Source organism: Apteryx mantelli, chromosome Z (genome assembly GCF_036417845.1).
Source record: "Apteryx mantelli isolate bAptMan1 chromosome Z, bAptMan1.hap1, whole genome shotgun sequence".
Lineage (NCBI taxonomy): Eukaryota > Metazoa > Chordata > Aves > Apterygiformes > Apterygidae > Apteryx > Apteryx mantelli.
In genome coordinates, this window is record NC_090020.1 from 71,657,519 (window position 1) to 71,680,695 (window position 23,177).

At 41.2% G+C, this 23,177-nt stretch overlaps 1 protein-coding gene and 1 non-coding gene across 2 annotated transcripts; both read left to right on the forward strand.

The window, feature by feature from the left end:
- The first annotated feature begins 14,073 nt into the window (after window positions 1-14,073).
- On the forward strand, window positions 14,074-16,903 carry RPL37 (ribosomal protein L37). Its single transcript, XM_067315800.1, has 4 exons — window positions 14,074-14,148; window positions 14,828-14,963; window positions 15,354-15,438; window positions 16,791-16,903. Exons 1-4 carry the CDS (start codon window positions 14,146-14,148, stop codon window positions 16,858-16,860), a joined length of 294 nt encoding a protein of 97 aa, XP_067171901.1. The 5' UTR covers window positions 14,074-14,145; the 3' UTR covers window positions 16,861-16,903.
- LOC136995467 (small nucleolar RNA SNORD72) lies at window positions 16,628-16,708 on the forward strand. The gene has a single exon (XR_010887057.1). It is a non-coding gene; the product is annotated as a small nucleolar RNA SNORD72 (small nucleolar RNA).
- Window positions 16,904-23,177: the final 6,274 nt, after the last annotated feature.

Consider the following 23,177-nt stretch of genomic DNA (forward strand, 5'->3'; position numbering starts at 1 on the left):
AAATCAAGGCTTGGCTAGGCTGACTGGGGCTGGCATAAAGTTGTGGGAAGCGCTTACTGGAAGAACATTCCTCTTTTGCTTATCTTCTGTGTCATAGTTTCTTTCCTCTGAACAAGACTTTTCAGAGATTCCCAACCCAGAGCTGGTGGCTGTTACCCTAGACCAGAGCTCAGTCCCCAGCTTCAACGGGAAGAGTTGCTCTAGATTCAAGTTGGTATTGCCAACCTTAAATTCTGATCACAAATCTTCAGTCTGCACTTCTGCAGTTATGCATCAATTTTCACACTGAAAATCAGCTTAAGGATCTGAATGCAAGTTTTAGCCTTTTTTTCACGTGATCCTGCCACACAGCCCCTGGTTGCAACAAAACACCAATATTTGGCTTTCTGTGGGGATGCTCTTAGAGAAGTAGATTTCTCTCACTTTCTCCTTTCCCCCATGCCATGCCTTCTTATTTTCTCTTTTGTCTTTTATTATTTTGCAGATCTGATCCATTCCAGTAACACCAATAAAATGCCACAGCTGGGGAAATTTCCATTCATTTATCCTAGCAGAGCCTGGATGAAGCCCTCATGGGAAAGCAGCTACCCCATCTGAAAACTGGTCAGACACTACATCTAGTTGGTAAAATTTTGCACAATCCTCAGAAAACCAAGTACTTCATGTCATAGCATCACTCTGCAGCGACTTTAAAATGCTGCATTCTGTTGGCATGGCCTGCTTTCTTGAAGAAGATGCCTAGATCTTGGGTCACGTTACTCCATCCACATCAGGGATGCCCGTGTCCACTTCCCAGAGGTTAGCAACCTCAGAGCCAATTTAGCTAAGGCAGAGCCTCTCTTTGGGATTTCTCAGGTTTAGTAACTATGAAACTCTTTGATAATGTGATTCATACTCTTTGATCACTTCTGTACATATGTTATGGCTTTTGACTGAAATCCTCATGGTGCTGTTCGGTTTGATGCCTGATTTATGCAACATTGTTAGTGGTCATTTGCCTGTGTAAGAAAGGATTAAAACCAAGTTAAGCCCTTTAATAGGCCCAGAATGTGTAAAGAATTCATATGGGAACTCTGAAGAATATTTTATCTTTCCAGACGTATGTCTTGATCTTGCAGCTAGCTGTTTTAATAGCCTAGATAGCAATTTAAGTTTGTGTAAGTACATCATTAGCTATAATAACTCCCAAGGTAAGAATATGCTATAATTTACTCACAAACAGAACATGCAAATAAACACAAGAGAGGCCAAATACAACTAGCAAAGAATATGTGTATGTGTTGGGGGTCTGCCTTTAGTAAGGTCACTGATAGCAACTATACCTTACTAAAATCAGTTAATATTGAGGGAATGCCTTCTTGCAAGAAGTATGATAGCAAGACAAAACTGTAGCTTTTGTACAAGCTCCATACTTGTCCTTTTAGCATACATTTTCAGATACCTTAGCCCGAAGACCATACCTTCTTACATTTGGAAGCAGGATCGTGCTTTTATATTGTTTGTGGCTCCAGCAGTGACAAAAGCAAAGAGGCTGAACCTACACAGTGCAAAACAGAGGGAGGTTAGAGCTGGACTTGTGTCCCTCCTAGGACTGCAATTCCATGGCTCCCGTGGCGCCTTACACAGATGACTGAGCTCTGGTTTAGAGTGGCTACTGTTCAGTCTCCTCTACAACAGGACTGTGAATAGTTGCTTCTTCTTTCATTTCACAGGGTAGTTTCAGTAACTTTTTTCTACTTAGTGCTTAGGCTTGGGACCATTTAGATGAATTTCTTACTTTTGTATGTTTTTGAAGCATAACTCTATTTATAGTTGCATGATAATCTACTTACACTCTAATATCTCTGCAGTCAGGGAATATGTCGCACCTAGCACTGTCCCAATCTATGACTATTTTCATGGGCACTTCTATAACAACCTGCATTATGATAAGGGGCCTGCTTGAGGGAGCTCTCCAATAACTTCCCCAGAGTGTACAGAAGTGAGGGAGAAAGTGTGACTCACAAAGAAGATAGGGCTGATCTTTCCTTACTCTTAGCGAAAATGGCAATAATTCCTGCTCTACTAACCTTTTTGCAGTAAAAAATGCTTTATCATAGCAACTTAAAGTTATTGCTAAGCATTTCTACTGTCTATTCAGAACTCAATCCTCTTTAGACTCAGAAAGGAAGTTTTGGGGGAGTAAAAGATGAGTAGTTTTAGAAAGACACAAAAAGTTAGCCATAAGGCAAGGCGTTTCTTTTCTTGCCCTAAATGATAACTCTAGTACAAGAATGATTAATGCAATGCTTCACTTGCTGGGCTAATGATATCCTGCCTGGTCTGAAGACAGCATGAAATGCTATTGTCTGTATTTTACTTCACACTAAGGTCAGCCAGAATATAGTTATATTAACACTATTCCCTATAGACTTCCATCCTTTTATAGGATTGATGCTAAGGTTACTCAATAGTTTACCAGGCTTTAATAGTCGTGCGTCTTTATTGTCCAAGTTCATTATCTATTACAGCCCTAAAGACAGTCTGTGAGCCGTGATTGCTGCAAATGCAAAGGATTCAGTGACAACTGAGGGGAGGAAGAACATCTTGCCATTATGGTTTTAAATTGTGAAATTGACTTGGAGAGTTTTTTGGATTTGTTTCTGTTTGCTAATGCCATCTAACTTTTTTTAAAGTAGCTTTAATTGCCTGTTTTGCTTTTAATGTAGTTGTCACATTTCAAGGACTAATGGCAATGCCTTGGGATGCGTCTCTATGAAATATGTCAAATAGCATTAACACTGTGCTAACTGTAATACAAATGATTCTCTCTCAAGGGACCTCATGGAGGAATATTTCCTTAGATACTGGAATACATATGCTGCAGAAACTACGTGAAACAAATAAGGACTATGAGAATTGTAATTTGAATGAACTAGATTGGAAAAGAGGAGCTCATGTTATTGTAATTCAAAATGCAGAGGGATTTAGTAGTATATAATTAATACATCAGTTTTGTCTAGAGGACAGACATTTCAGCCTGTATGTGCACAAAGTTTATCACTGGACAAACAAATCATTATTATTCTTTAGAGTTAGATTCTGATCTTCTGATCACTTCACATGGTGAACTGATTTAGCAGCTTGAAACTGTCCCAAGTGGTGAGTTACTTCTGCTCTTTTCCATCTCTTTCCTGCTTTCACTTCCAGTCCCCACTGTGCATTCCTTCCGCACATCTGGTGCTGACTTTGACACACTTCAGTCCTCTCTGTGAGCCATTTAAATTATTACAATGACAGAAATAAATCCAGCAAAAAACCTGGGTAGTCTTCTGCTGTTTTAATGAGTTAGATCATTTAAGGTCTGGTGGGCAATAGAGTGAGGGAGAGGGTGCTAATGTACAGCCGGGGAGGAGAGAGAGGGGAGAAAAGAGGTGGGAAGAGAGAAGGGAGGATGGAAGGAGACCCTTTTGCCTGCAAAGCCAGCAAGCCACTGCATCTGCTCAATGCCAGTAACCCAGCATCTCACACAAACTCTTCCAGTTGCTTCTGATCCTGGGCTAGTGGTTATAGCCCACCCTCACTGCTCATTGCTTCACTCCCATGGACATGCTGGTGGCATCCAAATTCACCACCCTATCTAGAGACCAGTCATCCAGACAGAACTGATTAGGATGTTCATTGAAGCTGAATAGTTATTTTTCATTTCTACTTTTACTACTACATGCCTCCAAGAGACAGCAGTCATCACATTTGCATGCTGAAATCATTGCTAAGGTTTAAACCATCTGCTTTTGGAGATGACTGTGACCACAGTATGGATAGTAAATATTGGTGAGATTTTCAACAGCCTTTATCGCTGAGGGTTGGCAGCAGGCTTAGGTTCACTTTGAGTCCATCTCAACTTGAAAATCCTGTGTAGAAATTCACAGGGGTCAAGGCTTCAGCACAAGCTCTTCTGAGTGCTCACTTACTAGCTGTGTGCACAAGCAGAGATACGGCGTCAATAACATATCAATATGCTCACACATACCTGTGCAGGAATAGAGGTGTGAGCCTTTACACAGACAAAATAAGTGTACTTCATGAACTGGAGAGCCAGGCTCATTATTTAAACACTTTAAGTAAGCTAACACAGGAAAAGTCACATGAAGCAGACTAACGTGGAATGATATTGCATTTGTATTTAAAGCCAGTGACACAAACCCATACATAGTGCATAAAGGGGTGTATCAGAGACTAAATCACATTGAGAATTGTGGAGTCTGTTCATAGCAATCAATCCTCAAGGGAAGAAAATGTAAATTTTTCACACATAACCAATGTTTTAAGTTTTTGTTGATCTTTTTCTTGTATTCTTTTATGTTGTTTAACTATAAATTTAATTGATACAGTTTAATACATTCATAAGCAGTTTTATATGAAATGACTGATATACCAGGACCTAGAGTTGATGATCCAGGTCTTTTTAGTCCAATATCATCTCTGTCTGATTGTTCTTTGTACAACAAATAGAATGTCAAACATCAGCCATTAGCAACCTTGCCAATGCTTTTATATTTTAGGTTTTCTCTGAGGCAGTGGTATATGTGCATTAAATATTTCAGAACTATTACTGTAGCTAGTTAGAAAGCTAAAATGCTTCATGCAGCAAATTTTGAACAAAAACATTTCCTCAAAATTCATCAGTTTCCCTCTGAAAGTTTCCAAGCATTTTGAATTTAGAACCTATAAAATATTTCTCAGTAAGCAGAACAAAGATTACTCTCTTATAAAGGAGAATTAGGAAAGAAAATGAAAGCAGAACTTGAAAGAAACAGATCCTACCAGTTTTTCAAACTACACCATTTTTAGGACTATCTGAAATTCATTAAAACTTTGCCAGCTTGCTCAAGAAGTTAGTTGTTAATTCTAATTGCAACTGTGAAACTTTCTGGAATGAGTTTTCATAGCTATCTTCTAGCTGGAAACAAAGTTTAACAAATACAGCAAGCTTTTGCAAACTTTAAGTGAGACAACAGAGGTGTAGAGCATTGTGCTCACACCAAAATGACACACGGCTGACTTTTGTTCTCCCTGGTTCTGGGCTGCCTGTGCACAAAACAGCTATCAGACTGCCAGGAAGGAAGAACACCTACCACTAATAACAAAGGGCTGATACAGTAACAGAGATTCACCTGAGCTCCAGAGACATTTCTCTGTGCTCAATACACTCGTTACATCTTCTACAACAAGTGTACAAGCCCTTAAAATTGGTATGATGTTCTTTTGCTAGTCAGTCTGGTTTCTGTCTGTCCCCACAGCTCAGTTCAAAGGAACAGCACTGAAGCATAGGGCCAATGTACTCCCATAATTTATTTTGTAGGTGGATACATTTCTCCTTCTGTGCTGGTATTAATGATGTACTTTGTTGCATCCAGATATAAAATTCTCAGGGAACTTCTGCCTACTAAGCCATGCAACTACCGGTATTTTGAAAGAACCTGCATTCCTGAAGGCGGCATTTGTTCGTAATTAGCCTGTAAACAATCCCATTCTGTGCTTATTTGGTTGAAAGACCATCATGAGATGGATTAAAATGATGATGTTTCTAATTTGGGCAAAGAACCTATAAAGCGGCTGACAACCAGGACAAAGTATTCAGCAAACAGCAATGTCAAGATTTTTTCAAGCCAGCCCATGGCTTGGAGATTTTTATGAATGATTTAAAAAAAGAGATAAATATTGATCAGTCCAAGGAGAAAATGTAAAATGTAGGGTTTGTGCTAACGTTAGCACACGGAAACCACAGTGGACACTGAAGCCCGCTATTTCTTCCTTCGTGTGGGCAAGAGCGGCAGACACCCCGCTATGCATAGGGGCTGCACGCTGTGCCTTCAGCAGCAGCAGCGCGGGGACCTCTTGCCGCACAGAAAGCCCACCAGCCGCGCGAAGGGTACCTCGGGAAGGCGTCGTAGCCTGCGCCGGCTCAAGGCACCTTCAGTCCTGGAAAATGGCTGAATGACTCAGCAGAAAAAGTCAGTTACCAATGTTGTTTCTTCAAGGGTTACGATGTTTTACTGGGATGTTAAAACACAGCAACACAGAGTAAGTAGGCTGGAATTTGTCGCAGTTTTGTGATCCTTTTACAGTGCAACACTCCCTCAGGCATTTTTCCCCTTCTCTCAAGCAGCCACTTTTTAGGCTGAGTTTCCACTTAACATATGTTCAAACACAACTGAAAAATAAGTTATTTAAACTGTAAACTTCCACATAGACATTACAGCAATAGCTGTTTCCCATGAAACAGTTCTAACAAGTACTAACAAACATGTTAAACCCTAAGCGCAGGCATGCTCCCCGTCACCTGTGTACGTGTTACTGCAGCCGAGTTAACTACAGCCAGTCAGCCTTTCAGAGATCATAGGGTGCTCAGGTACAGACGCTCGTCAAAATACCGTGAGCTACTGAACTAGACATTTTGGAAAGTCCCATCTGATACTTTTCCTCCTCTGTGCCACCTGGCAGATCAAGGAGCAGCAGCATCTCCCTGTGCCCTGCCAGCCAGGCGGGAGAGAGACGCGGGGCCGTGGTCGCATCCCTTCCCCTCCGAACCTGCGCTGAGGGCCTGCTGTCTCGCGCGTGCTAGTCTGAGCTCGCTCCTGTGGCCAAGGCATTGCAAGCTCCGTGCTGCGAGCAAGTAAGGAAAAGTTCAAAAAGCTCCACTTCTTTTCTATGTCCTCTTTGTACACACTAATAAGGCCGAGCAATGTTTTGTCCTCTATTTTTATTAAAACGAAGTAGTATAAAATGGACAGCGTACAGGGCTGTCAGGGGAATTTCCTGATGGAACCAGGATGCCTCAGTTCCAGTAAATGGAAAGCTAAAAACTGCCTGATACAGGAAAAATATCTTCCAGAATAAACAGAAGATAACATTTGTAAATGCAGACTTGAGCTGATGTGTGTTAGCAAAGCATTGTACTTAGGGCAGGTCCTGAGCTAATGAAAATAATAAAATGCAACAGTGATTTTGATGAAGGAAGGCTAATTTGCCTCACCCAGGGGAACAGGCTTTATCTTCAATACATTTAGAACTTGACTTGTCCTCTTCATTTCACTGAAAAGCCTTTTTTTCTTATAGTTTTTGTCTCACATCTGACTATTAAAAAACATACACACAATTTCATACAGGGCAAAGAATGGTGTACAAGTGACAGGTTTTCCTACTTTAAAGTGAGCTTTATTTTACTTTTTAGAGAGGAGACAGGCCGACCAGTGAAAGCTGTCATTTCTGGTAGTCCCAGAGCAAGACAAATGTAAATTCTTTAGGATCCCTGAGGTGAGATGTGAGATAAAGTAAATAAATAACAAATTATAAATTAAGATTATTTTTTACTGTTTTTTCAGACAAACCTGAGTGCCCCAATCTTCTCTGATGTTTTCTTCTTTGACCTTCCACCTTACTGTAAACATACGTATTTTTTTCTGCAAATGTTAGATCTAAAGTACAGCTTGGCAGCAAATATTTTTAGAAGGAAATATGCATTTCTGAAAGCAAATCAGACACCTTATATTTACCTAATGCACATTTTGTGCACACCTTTGTATTAAATCATGCACTTGGGTACTCTATAATGGCAACATACATGGAAAATTTGAAAATGTTCTGTACTGTGTAAATGCTCTACCACTGCATTGAGCACTAACAGAAGCCAAATCTGGATGGGTCTTGTAAAATCAAATTACCTTCTTACCTTTGGAGACAGAAGCCACTGAGGCATGCATGTGCATTTCACCAGCTGCTCAGAAGTCTTCTGGGAAGAGATGAACAACATTTGACAACAAGTCATGTTCTAAGGAACAGCTGGTGAGAAGTAAAATCACTCACATGGTTTTATTAAAGGTAAAATCATTCACATATATTTGAAGCAAAGATGAGTTCAGGGAATGTCACAGCAGAGATATACATAGGTAAGTGCCTAACTCTACATAAGAAGTGAGAAATCTGAGAGAGTAAGATAGCCAACAGTTTAGTCTTAAATTTAAGATGGCTTCCCTTTCTGAGCTTCTGGCAAAGACTTTTAGTTCAACCTTTCTTTCAGGAAAGATTTTTGTTTTCCAACCAATTCAAATCATATTTCTTCTCCAAAGAGTCAGTATGCCCATAGATTGTTCGTACCAGAATAGTTGGAAGTATAAAAGAATTGACATTGTTAGGCATATTTAGATCCTCAAACCTGGGATTCCCAGTTAGCAAATTTTGGCCATAATATCTGGGCTTAGATAGTCTGTGTCTAGCCATGGTGTTTGACAGCTTGAATCAGACAAGTTTTTGTTTAAAGCTAGTACTGCTTTACCAAACCAACATTTGTCCAGTCTATTTCTAAAAACTCCAGAACTATTTGAAGAAAAACTGTTAAGTCTAGTGCTTGCCGCTCCATACTGGTACAAAAGTTTTCCTAATGATTATTCTAAATATCCTTTGGGCAATTTAAAGGGAATGTGGTTTGAAGCTGGGTCTTTCAACCTGGAATGTGATACAAACTACAACTCTGGACTGTGGTGGTTCAAATGCTGGTGCAGATCTCAAGTGAAAATTTTGTTCTAGATGTGTGTGTGTGCATGCATTCATGAACAATGTAACAGAGGTTTCAGACAACAGTATCAACCAAAACAAGAACAGTATAGGTTGTTTGTTATCAAAATAATACTAACAAGACAAGAATATTTAATTGTTATACAATAGAAAACAGAAAAAATGGCCACTACTTTGTAAAGGAACTTGCAATTTTCTTGCATGCACCCACTCTGGTGCTCAGCCCAAATCATCACACAGCCATTTCTGCGAGCTTGAGGAGAGCCAGGAAACCCCCTCTGAGATTTACTGCAATGGTGAGACAATGCACCACTTCTCTGTAATGTGTCTAAGCATTAGTTAAAAAAAAAAGAAGAAGAAATCTAAGGAAGTTTTAAAATTCTGTACGAAGTTGTTACACTGTGTAACAAATTCGTGCCAGGTTTGTAGTTACCTCTGCTGTACAGCGGAGATAAACCTCCACGGTTTTATGCTGCCCCTATTCCTCTATTAAGATAGAACAACAAAGAGATTTTAGTGGCATTTCTGGTGGGGAAAGACCTGTGACCCCCCCCACCCCCAGCTATCCCCAATGTAAAGATCCCCCTTACTGCAGACGGAGCTTTTGCATGTGAAAAAATGCAGCTGAGTGGGAGTTCTTGCTCCTGCTGTGTTTATTTGTGATGGTATATTAAGTAGTCCTGCTTCAGACATGATCTACAATTAGTTTTACTCTCTGAGCACTTGTCAGTGGTCTGAAGACAACTATCTGGTCTCTTTGTCCAACTGATCAGTAATAAAAAAAAAATATATTGCTCTCCTAATGTAACTTCTGAATGAGCACTGTTGTCGTTGCAGAAGGGATGTTATATGATTACCAGTAGGAGGCTATTCATGACATCACGGATGAGAGTTTCTGAAAATTTCTTTCTAATTCAGTATTGAGAACAAACACTTGGAGAACCTCTTACATATGAGTTCTAATAATTGATTTGTATTATTAAACCCTGGCATTCATTTCACATGTGCTACATGTGAAGTCATTTTTCATGGAAAAGTAAGCGTCTGACTGCATGGAAATAACATATAGTAGTGATAAAGGAGCTCTTCCTTTCCCACTGAGGAACAGTTACAGGAAGCAACAGCATCAAGTGTATTTTATACACTTTGCATAAGTTTTGTTATACAAAGCCTTTTAGATCATTTTTTGATCATCTACACTATATTTGAATGAGTAATTCACTGTCTAACAGTGACAGATGTTTAATTTTCTTCTACTCGTTTTCATTTTAAACAAATAGAAAGTATTTTGTATTATATTCATTAGTTTCTTAGCAGGATGCAACAGTCTTTTCCATACGCATTGTTGTTTCCTCACATTTTCTGTTATTGTCATAGAGATTTAAGAACTGCGTACAAATGATATTATTTTCAATTTATTGACTCAATTTACTGTTACCGTTCAGAGAGTTTTTCCTGAGTTGTTTAGGAGAAAGGTTTTAGTTGAACTATACTGTCATCTTGTGGTGAACCAATGTTCCTGGTTCTAATTCACACACAAAAGTTTTCTTTTCAAAACAAAGAATCTGGATACCATAAAAGTGAATTTATGTTTTCATAAGAGATGTCCTTGTGAGTGCTTTGTAGCAGATATTAAAGGTGGTTTATTCCCCACAAATTCCAAAGAGGGGTCTATCTCTGAAAATCAAGATGATATCCAGAAACAAAGGTATCCAAATTGAACCTCATGAAAATGTTGCCCTTAAATTTTTCAGTTCTCCTGCAGACTTTCTGAGACCTTGCTACCTACGTCAAACTGTTCATTTCCCTAGAAGAGCTAAAAAACATTCCTTTGATCAAAGAGAACACATTTAGAAAAAATGACTTGAGCTTGCTTGCGTCTTTGAAGAAAATTGGGTACCAAACACCTGCTAGCTTCTCACACTAATCAAGCTTGAGTCTTAACTGTTTCTGTCCTTTGTAGTCCTCCTCACCTGTGCAAAGTGCACTCTACCTGTGCACAAGTAAGTGGTACAATGCCATATGGTGACATCGGGCAGAAGCTGTTTGGATATCAGTCTTGTATTTGCCACGCAAAAGTCCTTTCAGTAGTCTTCAAGTTACATAGACCCAATACAACTATTCTACTTTGGAGCAAGTCCAGTCCCCCCACCTCAGGGCCTGTATGGCTGTAATGTACCCTAGCGATGCTGATATGTAGTAGTATGATACCAAACCTATGCAAAACAAATGCCACTAAAGTTATTAGGTGCTGATATCCACCTCACTTTGTACTGCCTAGCCAGCCCTGTTTTCAGTCTCTCTGTCCATGAGCTGGAATTATCTACAAGACTGCCTTGCTTCAGCTGGGGCGAGGGACTGGAAGTGGGCAATTCTCCCCCTCTTCCCTAGCAAAGTGTCAGTGCAGAGAAATGAGGTCAGGAAGGTCTATGGATCCTGGATGGAATCGGGGTTGAGATAGAGGGGCTTGTACCCCAGAGGGATAGAAGAAGAAAAGGAGGGGCATGTCCAGTGTTACTCTTTGCTTCAGCTTTTCACCCACAGCCAGATCAGACAGCTTGCAGAACACAGCGTTAGGGGATACAGAGATAGCCATCCCCTTCCACTGTATTTATTAAACCTCCCTTGTCACTAGAGCCAGCTGGACAGAAAGTGCTGTGCTGACCCTGTGGTGGAACAGAGACCCCCAGCGCAGTAACAGTGTGCTATTCCCTACATTGAAGAGACAATACTGAAATCCAGGCATGTCATCTTCTAAATTATTTGGGCTACTTCCTTATTGCATAAGAGAAGGGTGAAATAGCCAGTGCTGAATTTAGCCTTGTGCCACTTGGTAGCTGTTAGTACAGGAGTCCGTGGGTTTTGAGCAGGCAATGAATTCCACCCTCAGTCACCTCCTGTGGGGGGGCTAAGAGCTTCTGGGATGGTACTGGGTCAGCTGTAGCTCTGCCCATTCCCTACTCTATAAGTTTCCAGTGCTCCTGAACACTAAAGAATGTGAGAAGATACCAAAAATCTCTTTCTTAACAGGTTTGAAAACATGTAAATGCACAAGATTATTTTTATCCCACACAGGACAAGAATAATTCCTTTGGCAGTGTATCCTTGCAAGCACACATACTAACATACTTCCTTTGGAGGCTGTTGCCATGGCATTTGTCCAATATCTTCAGAGCATCTTCCAGATTTCTGAGATCTAACTAGAAAGAAAGAGGAAAGGAAACACTAGTTAAAAGACAAACAGCAAGGTTGCTTGGAGAAATAAAACCCAGTCCTGCTTGAAGAATGTATTCATACTATTTGAGTTAATTGGGATTTTTTTTCTGCATGGCATCTCTTCCACAGGCCACTGAGTTTTCTCTTTTGAATTTTTGTCAAGAAAGGCAGATCGCTATAAAAATATTTCATTAAGTCAGTGAGGTAAAATTCATTTTACCTAACTTCAGCCATCTATGTGTCTAGGCTAAGGGGGCTGCCCAGGCTCCTGTTAGAATTAATGGAAGATGAGTTCCTCCCAAGGATGTTTTATCCAGCCTACTTTAGACACCTAATTTAAGATGGGATGACTTACTCACTGGAAGTGTCTCCTCCTCTCCTTTGACTATAGAAGGACCATGGAGGAATGGCTTATACTAGATTCCTACATTTTCAAGAGAAGTAAAATGCGTGTGAGCAAAAATCTCCGCCTTAGGTTTGATTCTGGGAGGGAGGTGCCAAACAAAATGAAAGAGCTAAGTGAACAGCCTGGGCCACATTTTTGTGTGTCTGGAAACAATGCTTGCTAAAGTCAAAATGACTTTTTGCCTCATCCCTCAACCTTAGAGGAAGTCAAAAGCCTCCTAGCATATAAACCAGTACACAAGGAATGCAATGAGAGGCCACACTCAGGAAACAAATGAAGATAAATTCCTACCGAGACAACTGTACAAGACTGATTTGTCCAAGAGTAAATATGCAACAGTTCAGATTAGGCTTAATTGTTTTAGGGATTTTGTCATGTGATTATACTGTTTTTGGATGAAGAATTCCATGTTACGTGAGTTCAACTGTCTGCATGTTCATTGCAGGAGGTTTCCTCACAGTTTGCTGGCTTGTGGCAGGCCCCCATAATAACTTTACCTTTTGCCAGCTTGATTAAGCCAGAAGCACAGAGAATAAGATCCAGTCTATCAGATAAATATGTAGTTTTATCAAGAGCTGTTCAACAAGGTTACATACATCTACAGTCAAGGTTAAATAAAGTGGGTTTATCATCAATTTCTGACTTTGTTTTAGAAGAGGAAATGTTGAACTGGTGATAAGGTAAACACAAATTTCTTCAAGTTCTCTTTGTATACATCTCTTTCCCCAAAATAAAATCAACTCTTATAAGAGAAATTTAAATGATGCATCTGAATTATTATTTTTTACATTAATGGTGTCCATTACAATGCTTTAGATTGTAGTTAGACTGTCATCTGATGTGCGGGGGGGGGGGGCATGAACAAGCAGAGAGTGCAGTAGGGACTTTTTTTTTATGGCAGTATGGCATTTGAAAGTACATGATATTACAGCCAAGAAAGTCTATGAATTTTAATCATGAACATAGTTTTCCTCTGAATGTTTAAATATGGCTAGGACTTCATTCTGTAGCCTAAAGAGGAGCTTTATTTGTGAACAGCTGCATGGGGGGTATTTCAGAGACCACGCATTGAATATAGTTAAAAATTGTGTGTGAGTAAAGCCACTTTAGAGTGTTAAACATTTTCTTTACCAGCTACATATATCTACATATAAATATCCTCTAATTGTTATTTTCAGGACTAGTTGCAAATCATACAAAACTGGGAGGAGTGGCAGATACACCAGAGGGCTGTGCTGCCATTCGGAGAGACCTGGACAGGCTGGAGAGCTGGGCGGAGAGGAACCTCATGAAGTTCAATAAAGGCAAGTGCAGGGTCCTGCACCTGGGGAGGAATGACCCCATGCACCAGTACAGGTTGGGGGCTGACCTGCTGGAAAGCAGCTCTGCGGAGAAGGACCTGGGAGTGCTGGTGGACACCAAGTTAAGCATGAGGCAGCAATGTGCCCTGGTGGCCAAGAAGGCCAATGGTATCCTGGTGTGCATCAGGAAGAGTGTCGCCAGCAGGTCGAGGGAGGTGATCCTCCCCCTCTACTCAGCCCTGGTGAGGCCACATCTGGAGTACTGCGTCCAGTTCTGGGCTCCCCAGTACAAGAGAGACATGGCACTACTGGAGTGAGTCCAGCAGAGGGCTACGAAGATGATTTAGGGCCTGGGGCATCTCGCATACAAAGAGAGGCTGAGCGAGCTGGGCCTGTTCAGCCCGCAGAAGAGACGGCTGAGGGGCATCCCGTCAACGGCCACATGTATCTGACCCCCGACCCCCCGGGCCCTGCCCCCCGCGGCCCCGCGCGCCTGCGCAACGGCGCTGGGCCCTCAGGGAATAGCTCCTCTCTCCCGGGCCGGGCACCCCGCGCCCAGCCCCAGCGCCCGGCCGGAGCGCTTTGGCCGCGCACCCGGAAGTGCGGGGCGGGATATAGCGGAAGCGGGGCGGGGCTAGACCTCTTTGGTGCTGGCGGCCGGGGAAGATGGTGAGCGCCGAGCGCGGGCCGCGGCGCATCCGCCACCATCCGCTATCGCGCCGGGGCCGTCGGGGGCGCGGCGCGTCCCTGCGCGCTGCTGTGGCCGGGGTCGGGGCCGGGGCGGCCTCTGCGGGGCCGGTGGGCCCCGGCGGGGAGCCGCGCCGTGCGGCCTCCGTCCGGCAGCGGGGCGCTTCGTCCCCGGGCGAGGCGGCTGTCGCCGCCCTGGCGGGCCCGGCCCGGTGGGGCAGGCTCGGGGGCTCCTCCGTGCCGGGAGCCGCGGGCGGGAGGGCCGCTGCCTCTGGGGCTGAGGCAGCCCTGCGGGTGCCGGAGCGCGAGGGGGGCTGATCGCCGAGGCCTCCTCGGGGAGCGTTGGTAGAGTGGCTGCTCTGCAGGGAAAGAGTAACGCACTGACCTGTCCTGAGGAAAGGTCTGTGTCACTGACGGGGTCGGGGGAGGTGGGAGGGAGTGATACAGCCGCTTCTGTTCCACCGTTGGGCGGGGAGTGGGGGTGGGAGGACAACGGCCGAGAGAGCTATAAGGAACCTTTTGTGTTCCTGTGTCTGTGACACGTTCATTAGTTCGTGAATTTGTGCATGTTTTTTGGAAGAGTGTTTTTTTTTTTTTGATGTATGTGACTTGTATGTCCTAGTAGTACTTATAACGTGCGATGTCCTGAAATGTGTTTCAGACGAAGGGTACTTCGTCATTTGGTAAGAGGCGAAACAAGACACACACTTTGTGTCGTCGATGTGGGTCCAAGGCATACCACCTCCAGAAATCTACCTGTGGGAAATGTGGTTACCCTGCTAAGCGTAAGAGAAAGTGTAAGTAAGAAACTTTTAACTGTCCTGAGTTTAAAAACTTGCTGCTGCTTTGTCCTCTTTTCAGCAAAGTGACAATGAGTAACTCGGATTTTATATGAATGCAATGAAGACAACTGTATTCTCAATTGAGAAATCTGTTTTTTCTAGCCAAGAAAGACTACCATTGTCATTTTGCAGCGTGTTTGAAGCTTTTCTAAAATTTTTGAAGTTAGCGCTCTTAATTATAATTCAGATGGTAATTGTGCAGTATTACTATATAGAAATTGGTTTATTTTAGCGGAATTAGTATTCTTCTGCTTCTGTCAGATTGCATAGTTGTGCTATTCAAATGTGTTGTGCAACTAATCATGCAGGTGATGCAGGTGAGTAACAGTAATGTATATATTTTAGATAACTGGAGTGCCAAGGCTAAAAGACGCAACACCACTGGTACAGGTCGCATGAGGCACCTGAAAAAGGTCTACCGTCGATTCAGGTACGATGTTTTAATATAAATTAGTGTAATGTGAAATCTTGCATGGGTTTCACCTAATTATAGGGTATATCATTCAAACTCAATGCTGCTTTTTTATTTAATATATTTAGTGTGGTGTGATCTTAAACTTCCTTTTAAAATATGTCATGAAATAAAGGATATCTTGTATTCATATAACTGACAGCATATTCTTTCTGGGATAAAAAGCTTGCTCATTAGTCATACATAGGATGTATAGAAAGCTTTACTGTTTCTAATATGGGTAGATAGTACAGAACACTGGGGTTCTTGCTATAAAATGGCCACACTTCAAAAGGTATGATGTTCCATGTAGAACTGCCTTTATCTGTGAGTTACTTAGTGATTGTGCTCATGTGGATTTTTGTAAGACAATTCTTGAGATGCCTTCCAATTCCCCCTGCACGCAAAAAAGTTTGGAATTGAAATATTTCAGTAGTTGCTCTGTCGTTTGTGATTTAGTTATCGCTGACTGGCTGTAAAATCAGACTCCGAGGTACAAGTTTCTAAAACTTGTTACAGAGCTTTGAGTTGTATTTAAGAGGTGCTATAGGAGTATCGTAATGTTAAGAAACTCATTAAGAATCTCTTTTGTATGATTTTCGTGTTCTAAAATACAATTCTGTGACCATTAGCCCAATGTCTGGGAAAGCTGGATTAAAAAAAGTAATTCCAAAGTCTTTTCCTGAAAATGTAGATTGTATTTAATAAGTGAAAAGTGGGGTTCTGAAGTCCTGGCACTAGGCTGTAGTTGAGGGATTCATTTTGCCTTCTGTTCATGGTCAGCCACAGGCTTTGCCTAGCAGCAGCCAGAAAGTAACTTAAGCAACTGCAACCTGCTTCTTTCCACCAAGTGTTGCTGAAGTAGAAATGCCATATCCAAAAGTGAGCTTGAACTTGACTTTTCTTTTGTTGTGTTCCACTTCTTTCCTTACTGTCTAGTTGGAGGAATGTGTGGTTTTTTTTTTTAACAGAAAAATTGCACTTCAGTACTAACAAAAATGAAGCCTTTTGAGTTGCTTAGTAGGGACACAAAATATGGAGTACCTTCAATAGCTGTGCTGTATTTGATTCAGTCTTGCAGTGTTTACTCATTTGCTGAAATCTTCCTGTCTGAAGAAATGGAATTTACTCTAGCAGAAGAGAGAAAAACTTGCTGCTCATTCCAGACAGCTTGTCAATGATGTTTCTTATTAAAAATGTCTGAACATATGAATTTCATAGTGATTTCAGTGCATTACTGAGATAAGCTGAACAAAAACTGGTGAATTTTACCTAAAACATGACTTGTTAGAAAATATAACCTGGAGCAGTAACTGTATTTCTACTTGCAGGAATGGATTCCGTGAGGGAACCACACCGAAGCCCAAGAGAGCAGCTGTTGCAGCCTCCAGTTCATCATAAAGACTCATCTGTTTGTTGAAATAAATGGTCTTATCCAGAAAAATTTTCAGCTTTTATAAATGTTTTACTTCAATGAAATATGGGATTCCTGAAAAAAAAAGATATGTTTACACACACACAGTTTTGTGATGGATTGAGATGATTCATTAAACATAATCCATTAATTGACTCTTACTTGACAGCATCTCCATCTTGAAAAGATGGACCATAATCTCTGCTGAACTTAAAAAGGCTTCTCTTTGTTCATTAACCAGTAGCTAATGGTTATAGTTAACTGACAACTTCTTTTTTTTTTTTTCCTGGTACTCCCTTACTGGTTCTATTCTCGAAATCTTAATTACAGAGCAAATAATGGAGCAGTAAGCTTCTGGCTGATACACATTAATTACTCATTCAGTATGCTGTTGTTCAGTATGCTGAGATTTCAAATAGGGAGAACGGGCTTTTTATCTGCTGTAGAGACGTAATTCATTTGCAAGAGAAGTGTAATGTTGGCACTGTAGATTTCCTTTACTTGCCTGTAAGTCTGTGACTGTAAATTACTCAAGATACTCTAGCATGGAGAGTCAGAATTTAACTCAGAAATAGTAACTTGAATAATGGCTGTAAGTGGTGTTCTGGGAAGGAAAAGTTTAAGAAGGGATTCCTGGTCTTAGCCATTGTTCAGTGCTCTGTAGCTGGCAGTTCTGAGAAGCCTGTCCAAAATATTGCTTGTTCAGCAGGCCATTCCTTTTGCCCGAGAAGCAAACTTCCAAACCTGGAGGGGCTTACTGCTAAACAGTAAGGGATTGAAGATCTGTTGTAGTTGAGACATCACTCCCAATAAATAAAGGTTTGGGTGTTTGAAGTGTAATCCTCTTCCACCGCAGAAAAACTAAGTAAAACTAAGTTAACCGGGTGGTCCAGGAAGGGTGCAGAGTTAAGGCACAAATAGATCAGATTTGATTATGTAGATGTGAATAAGTTAATAGTATGATGAGGAAGCGAGCGGTTCAGTTGGGAGCATCTTTGAATTGTGGATTGCTACTTGATAAACTTGCACTTTATATGGGGTGTTACTGGGTCACTCAGCTGGTTTTTAAATTCTCAGCTTTTGAAAATGGTTATAAGATGCTGTTGTGAAGAGTTTTTGGGAATATGGAGGATGATAATCGCTGCAAGGATTTAGAGGGTTTCCAGATAAAATCTAAAAATCTTCTGATACAGGCTTTAAGCCTCTGAGGCTATTTTAACTCATGGTGAAACTATCAGTAATCAGAAATAGTGTGCTGCTTTGTTGGTACTGAAGGGTCAGCAGTTAAAGAATGTATCAGCTTGTGCAAATCATAGATGAAATTTTCATCAAGGTTTGAAACGAGTGCAGCTGGCTGCACTTTCTTATATTATAAATGAAGTATAGTCTCCACTCTTGAGTAACTCAGTGCGTCTACTTAGGCTGCTTCTAAACAAAAACAAATCTTGTCCTACTGTTCTTTTCACAGCCTGTAACAAATACGCTGTACTGCTTTCAGCTGGTCCTTGTGAGAAAGTCTGAAAATAAGTGCCGCTGAAGCTTTTAAAATACATTTTGCACATGTAATGCATGCACCTATTCACAGGACTCAAGTGCATCTGAAATGTGTGTTGTAATGAGATACTGGAAAATAGTTAAATGCAGGAGGAAGTAATAAATCTTTTTCCTCAATTTTTTTTTGTTACTCTCCCAAACAGTATCTAAAACTAGGGAGTTAATATTGTTATGAGAAGATACTGATAAAAGATTCATTATGTACTTGAAAACTACTGAGGCAGTAGTTCAGCTTTCAACATTTAAGAAAATACTACAAAGAATTAGTGCTTCAAAATTATACCCACTAAAGTTAATTTTCAGTCTTACTGTGACTGACCTATAATGGTGGTCTACTGAAGCTTTTTAGGATAGGTATGTATGTTGTTTGTGATTTTTGCATCACTCAGGCTGATAGGCATGGTGCAGTTAAAGACCATTAAATGGTCTAGTTAAAATATATCAAATCATTAAATTTCACGTTGGCCAGTGTACAGCGAAATTCATCGTCTTTCAGACTGATTAAAATTGTGACAAGATGATTGAAAGTAAGGTCTTTTTGAGGTAGAAAGTGCTATTCAAATGCCTGCGGTGGCAGATTGATAGCTTTGGTATGTCTAGCTCCAAAAGTGTAATGTGTCAGAATTTGAGAAGAAAAAAGGATCTTTGTCAGCTTGGCTTTAGGGCTGGGGTTTCTTTACAGTCTCAAACTTGTAAGCAGGAGTTCAGCTTACTGCCATGGAGCAGTATTTTTGTCTGTGTCTGTGTGTCAGTCCATGTTATAACTTGAAAGGATGGCAAGACCTAATGCAGCTGTTGAATGCATGATGAGCCATAGTCAAAATCCTTACTGACCTTTACCAGGCAACCAACCAGGGAGTTACCTTAAATCCGGAGTTCTATGTTCACAGCTGAGGGGCTGCTTTTCCTTTTTTTTTGTTTTTTTAAATAAGCTGTAGAGAGTAAGAAAAAAAAAATGCATATACCTGTACTAATTCTTACATGCTTCAGTTGATAAAGCTAATACAATCCCTCAGGTGACTTAAGGTAGTACCACTGTTTCCTGTGAAGATGTGAAAATACCATTGCCTGGTTTAGTTTGTGTGTGAACTGGCAAACCCAACAGGATGAATGAATTATAATTTATCAGTGTGAGACTGTTGACCTCACAGGTGGAACAGCAGAACAAGATATTTCACACTTTCTGACCAACAGCTGTTTCTCCAATATAGTGTGCTAACATAAAATGGTGCTAATTTCAATTAACCTATGAGTTAAGTGGAGATTAACTCCTCCATTGCTGTATTGTGATAAGCAGTATGGAGTCCAGTCCAGCTGCTTTTGCCACAATGACACAAACAAAAACCACTGGATTTTAATGGGTCCCTGGAAAGTGGGGTGGAGGGGTCCTAACATGTGCTAGGATGCTCAAAGAGGAATGTTGGGGGAAGAAGGGTATGAGTTACTTTCCTCATGAATTCACATGAAAAGGGAATGTACTTGGTTCATGACAATTTGAAGACCTTTTCTAAGAGTAAGCTGCTTTCCTACACAAATCTGTAACTGTTTCTTAAGCTTCTCTGCTCTATTAAAACTTGATTCGGAGCCCTGAATGAGAACCTTGAGCACAGCACTCAGGCCTTATACTACAAATGCGGAGACTTTTCTTTTTCACTCAAAATAGTCAAATATTTGATTAAGTGATGCTAACTGTCTTACCCAGAATTTGTACAGTCCCCCCCATGGCAAAATTGACATAAGTTGTGTCCATAAAAACATTTAAATAAAGCATGATAAGTTCCAACTTAAACAATTATTTTGGTTTTCTGTGAGGTAAATAGGCTAATGCATGTGTTAAGGCAGCAGTCCTTAATACTGGTTGTGAGCAAGTTGGTTTAAAAAAACAAAACAAAACACTTCTTGACTAGTGGGAGATCAATGTTCTAGCACTTTCCACAAAACATTACCTTTCTAGCGTTGATATCTCCAGGGTGCTGGCAAACTGGGGATTACACTTACTAATAAGGTATCTTATGTAGGTGATACAGCTCCTATATATGTGTACGTGTAGGGAAGATGAGGGATAGCAAAGGTCAGAATTCTCTAATTGCAATAAAATAATGCTGGGATGAATATTACATAAATTCTGCTTTTTTTTTTTTTTATGCCAAGCTTATCTACTGAGTCTCTGCTGGTGTATATGCAAAATCTTGATTAGTTGAACTTAGTACATATCTCTGCCTATTTGGTTTTTATTGTCAAACTCTGTGACATGTAAAGAGATTGGTGAACTCTAGTCATGGCACAGGGTACAGCATGTTCCCTACTCCACCAGCAAATAACCACTGTAACTGAGTGTTTCAAATAATCTGTGCTGTAATTGTTGCAATACTGTACTGAAGGAGCAAAATATCATCACATAGGAGTTTCAAAAGAGGAATTGAGGTTAAGGGGGTTTTTTTGTTTGTTTGTTTTGTTTGTTTTTTTTTGTTTTTTGATGCTACCTCTTCTAGAACAGGATGGATATTTGGAATTTAATCATCTGAAATTTCTGGTTTTTATCCTAAGTACAACACTCTCCATCTTTCCTATATAATGCGGCAAGACCTTAAGAAGCACCACAACAAGAAAGCATGATGCATGAAAGCTGATACATTTTTTCAATAAAACACTGAACCAAAATGTGTGAAGATCCACATGCACCTTCTAGAAACCATAAAGAGGAGAATCTTGAGGAAACAAAAGGGGCAACAGGAACTATGGACCTGTTAAAAAGGTCCATACAACAAAGCATGTTTCTGCAAGCAGAAGAGGGTGTAAAAGCTAGCTAACATTCATGGGCCAATATGTAATTTATTTTTCTATTTGTCAAAGCAACTAAATGAAATCAGGATGTAGTACTTCACTGTAAATCCAAAGTGTATGTTTTTGAAAATTCTCTGCTTTTCCTACAGTATTACTGATGAGCCTTAGCACAAAGCCACATACTCAATCCTATACAGTGTTTAGGTGTCTGAAGAAAAATGCTGAAATGTTCAAGGCATTAGATGCAGCCTCTAACGTGAGACCAGTATCCTTTGCTAAGTACTCTAACAGAGATACTTCAACCTTGTGTTTCTTTCTCCTCTACTGGAATTCACTCAGTCTGCAAAGCCTGGAGGAAAGCAACAGCAATCGCTGACCATTTGGTAGGGTTGAATCTACGCTGCATATTAAGTCACCTTGTTTTGTAATTGCAAGCTTTTTACAAAAAGATGAAGGGTGGAAAAAGAATGCAATCCTCGAACCCTGATTCCTACCCACTTGCTAGAATACACTTTCCCAACAGATCAACAGCCAGATGAATTAGCACTGGAACGGGTTGCTCAGAGAGGCTGTGGAATCTCCATCCTTGGAGATACTCAAGAGCCATCTGGTCAGAGTCCTGGGCAACCTGCCCTAGGTGACCCTGCTTGAGCAGGGGCATTGGACTACAGGATGTCCAGAGGTCCCTTCCAACCGCGACCATTCTGAGATTCTGTGACTACCCAAAGAAATACATCTTAGTGGTCTCAGCTTGTATGTGTGTTTACTAACAAAGTATTAATATGGGAAAAACAAAAGACTGCAGCCTTGTTATGTTTTTATGTACTAGGGCCTATAAAGGATATAATTTTTCTTTAGAGTTCTAAATGTAATTAGTCACTGAATTCTGTCATCCACAGAAATACACATATGGGAATTATTTTCAAATATTTCATCAAATAGGTGAGTTCTTATTACATATTCCCCATATGTGATATGAGAAATTTGTTATATCAAACCAGGAAGTGTTTTTTTTGAGAAGAGACCGGATGCCTATGTGAGAGCTAAAACCGCAATGTTAGTTTGGGTTGCCTAATATGGTAATATTGTAGAACTGCATTGTGAAACGTGTGCGCGCGACTTAAAGGCCACAACGTACCACGCAGAGGAAGACTCCAGCCTTCATGCCTACGACCACCAGAGGGCTGAAGAAGACTCCCTAGCAACAGTTGGCGCAACTGCAGAAGTTACAGGAAGTGCCACATATACCCGGAACTAGAACCGCATATAAGGAGACTGTGAGCAGGAGAACGCGCGCGCCGTTGGTGGAGCAGAGACTCCCCGGCCGCCCAGCGCTGTTTTGCTTACTTGTGACTTGCTCAATTATTTTATTAAATTGGAATTAATGCAACCCAGTTAGAGTGGTCGTTACGATTTGTCATGTTTACCTATAACAATTTGGTGCTGTGACTCGGATGCAGGTTTCCCTGGTTCGGGACTCTGACTCAGGGGAGGCGCCCCATCTTCGGATGGCCCTTGAGTGGGTAGTTCCCCTACCACAACCTGTACTTCCGAACCCTAAATCGGACAAGTAAGCAAAAGAACTGCAGTACCCCGTAAACTTTGTGCACGAAGATCTGAACGAAGACTCAGGATTGAGTAAGTATTGGTAAGCAGTTCCGTTCGGCTGGGGTGGGATACCCGGAGCACATCTGAGTGAGACGTCCCCAGGGGACGAAGCGAGTGCGGACCCTACAGTAGTGCGGTTCCCATTGTCCGCGAGGGCGTGGGCCACGACCTAGGGGAGCGGTTGAGCGTGTGTGCGTGTGTGCTCCGGAAGATGGGACAGAAAAAGAGCAAGTCTTCTGATCCCATAGAGGGCTTTACAGTACGGTTACCAGATATACCGCCCGATAGCCCTTTAGGACTAATGATTAAGCATTGGAACGATTGGCCCTCCAGGAAAGGCAAAAGTCGAGAGAAAATG

What these genes read in the sequence shown, in the direction of transcription:
- RPL37 (XM_067315800.1), top strand. An exon ending in TGCTAAGCGTAAGAGAAAGT is followed by an intron (nt 14,964 to 15,353) that starts GTAAGTAAGAAA and finishes TATATATTTTAG; the next exon opens with ATAACTGGAGTGCCAAGGCT. An exon ending in AAGGTCTACCGTCGATTCAG is followed by an intron (nt 15,439 to 16,790) that starts GTACGATGTTTT and finishes TTCTACTTGCAG; the next exon opens with GAATGGATTCCGTGAGGGAA.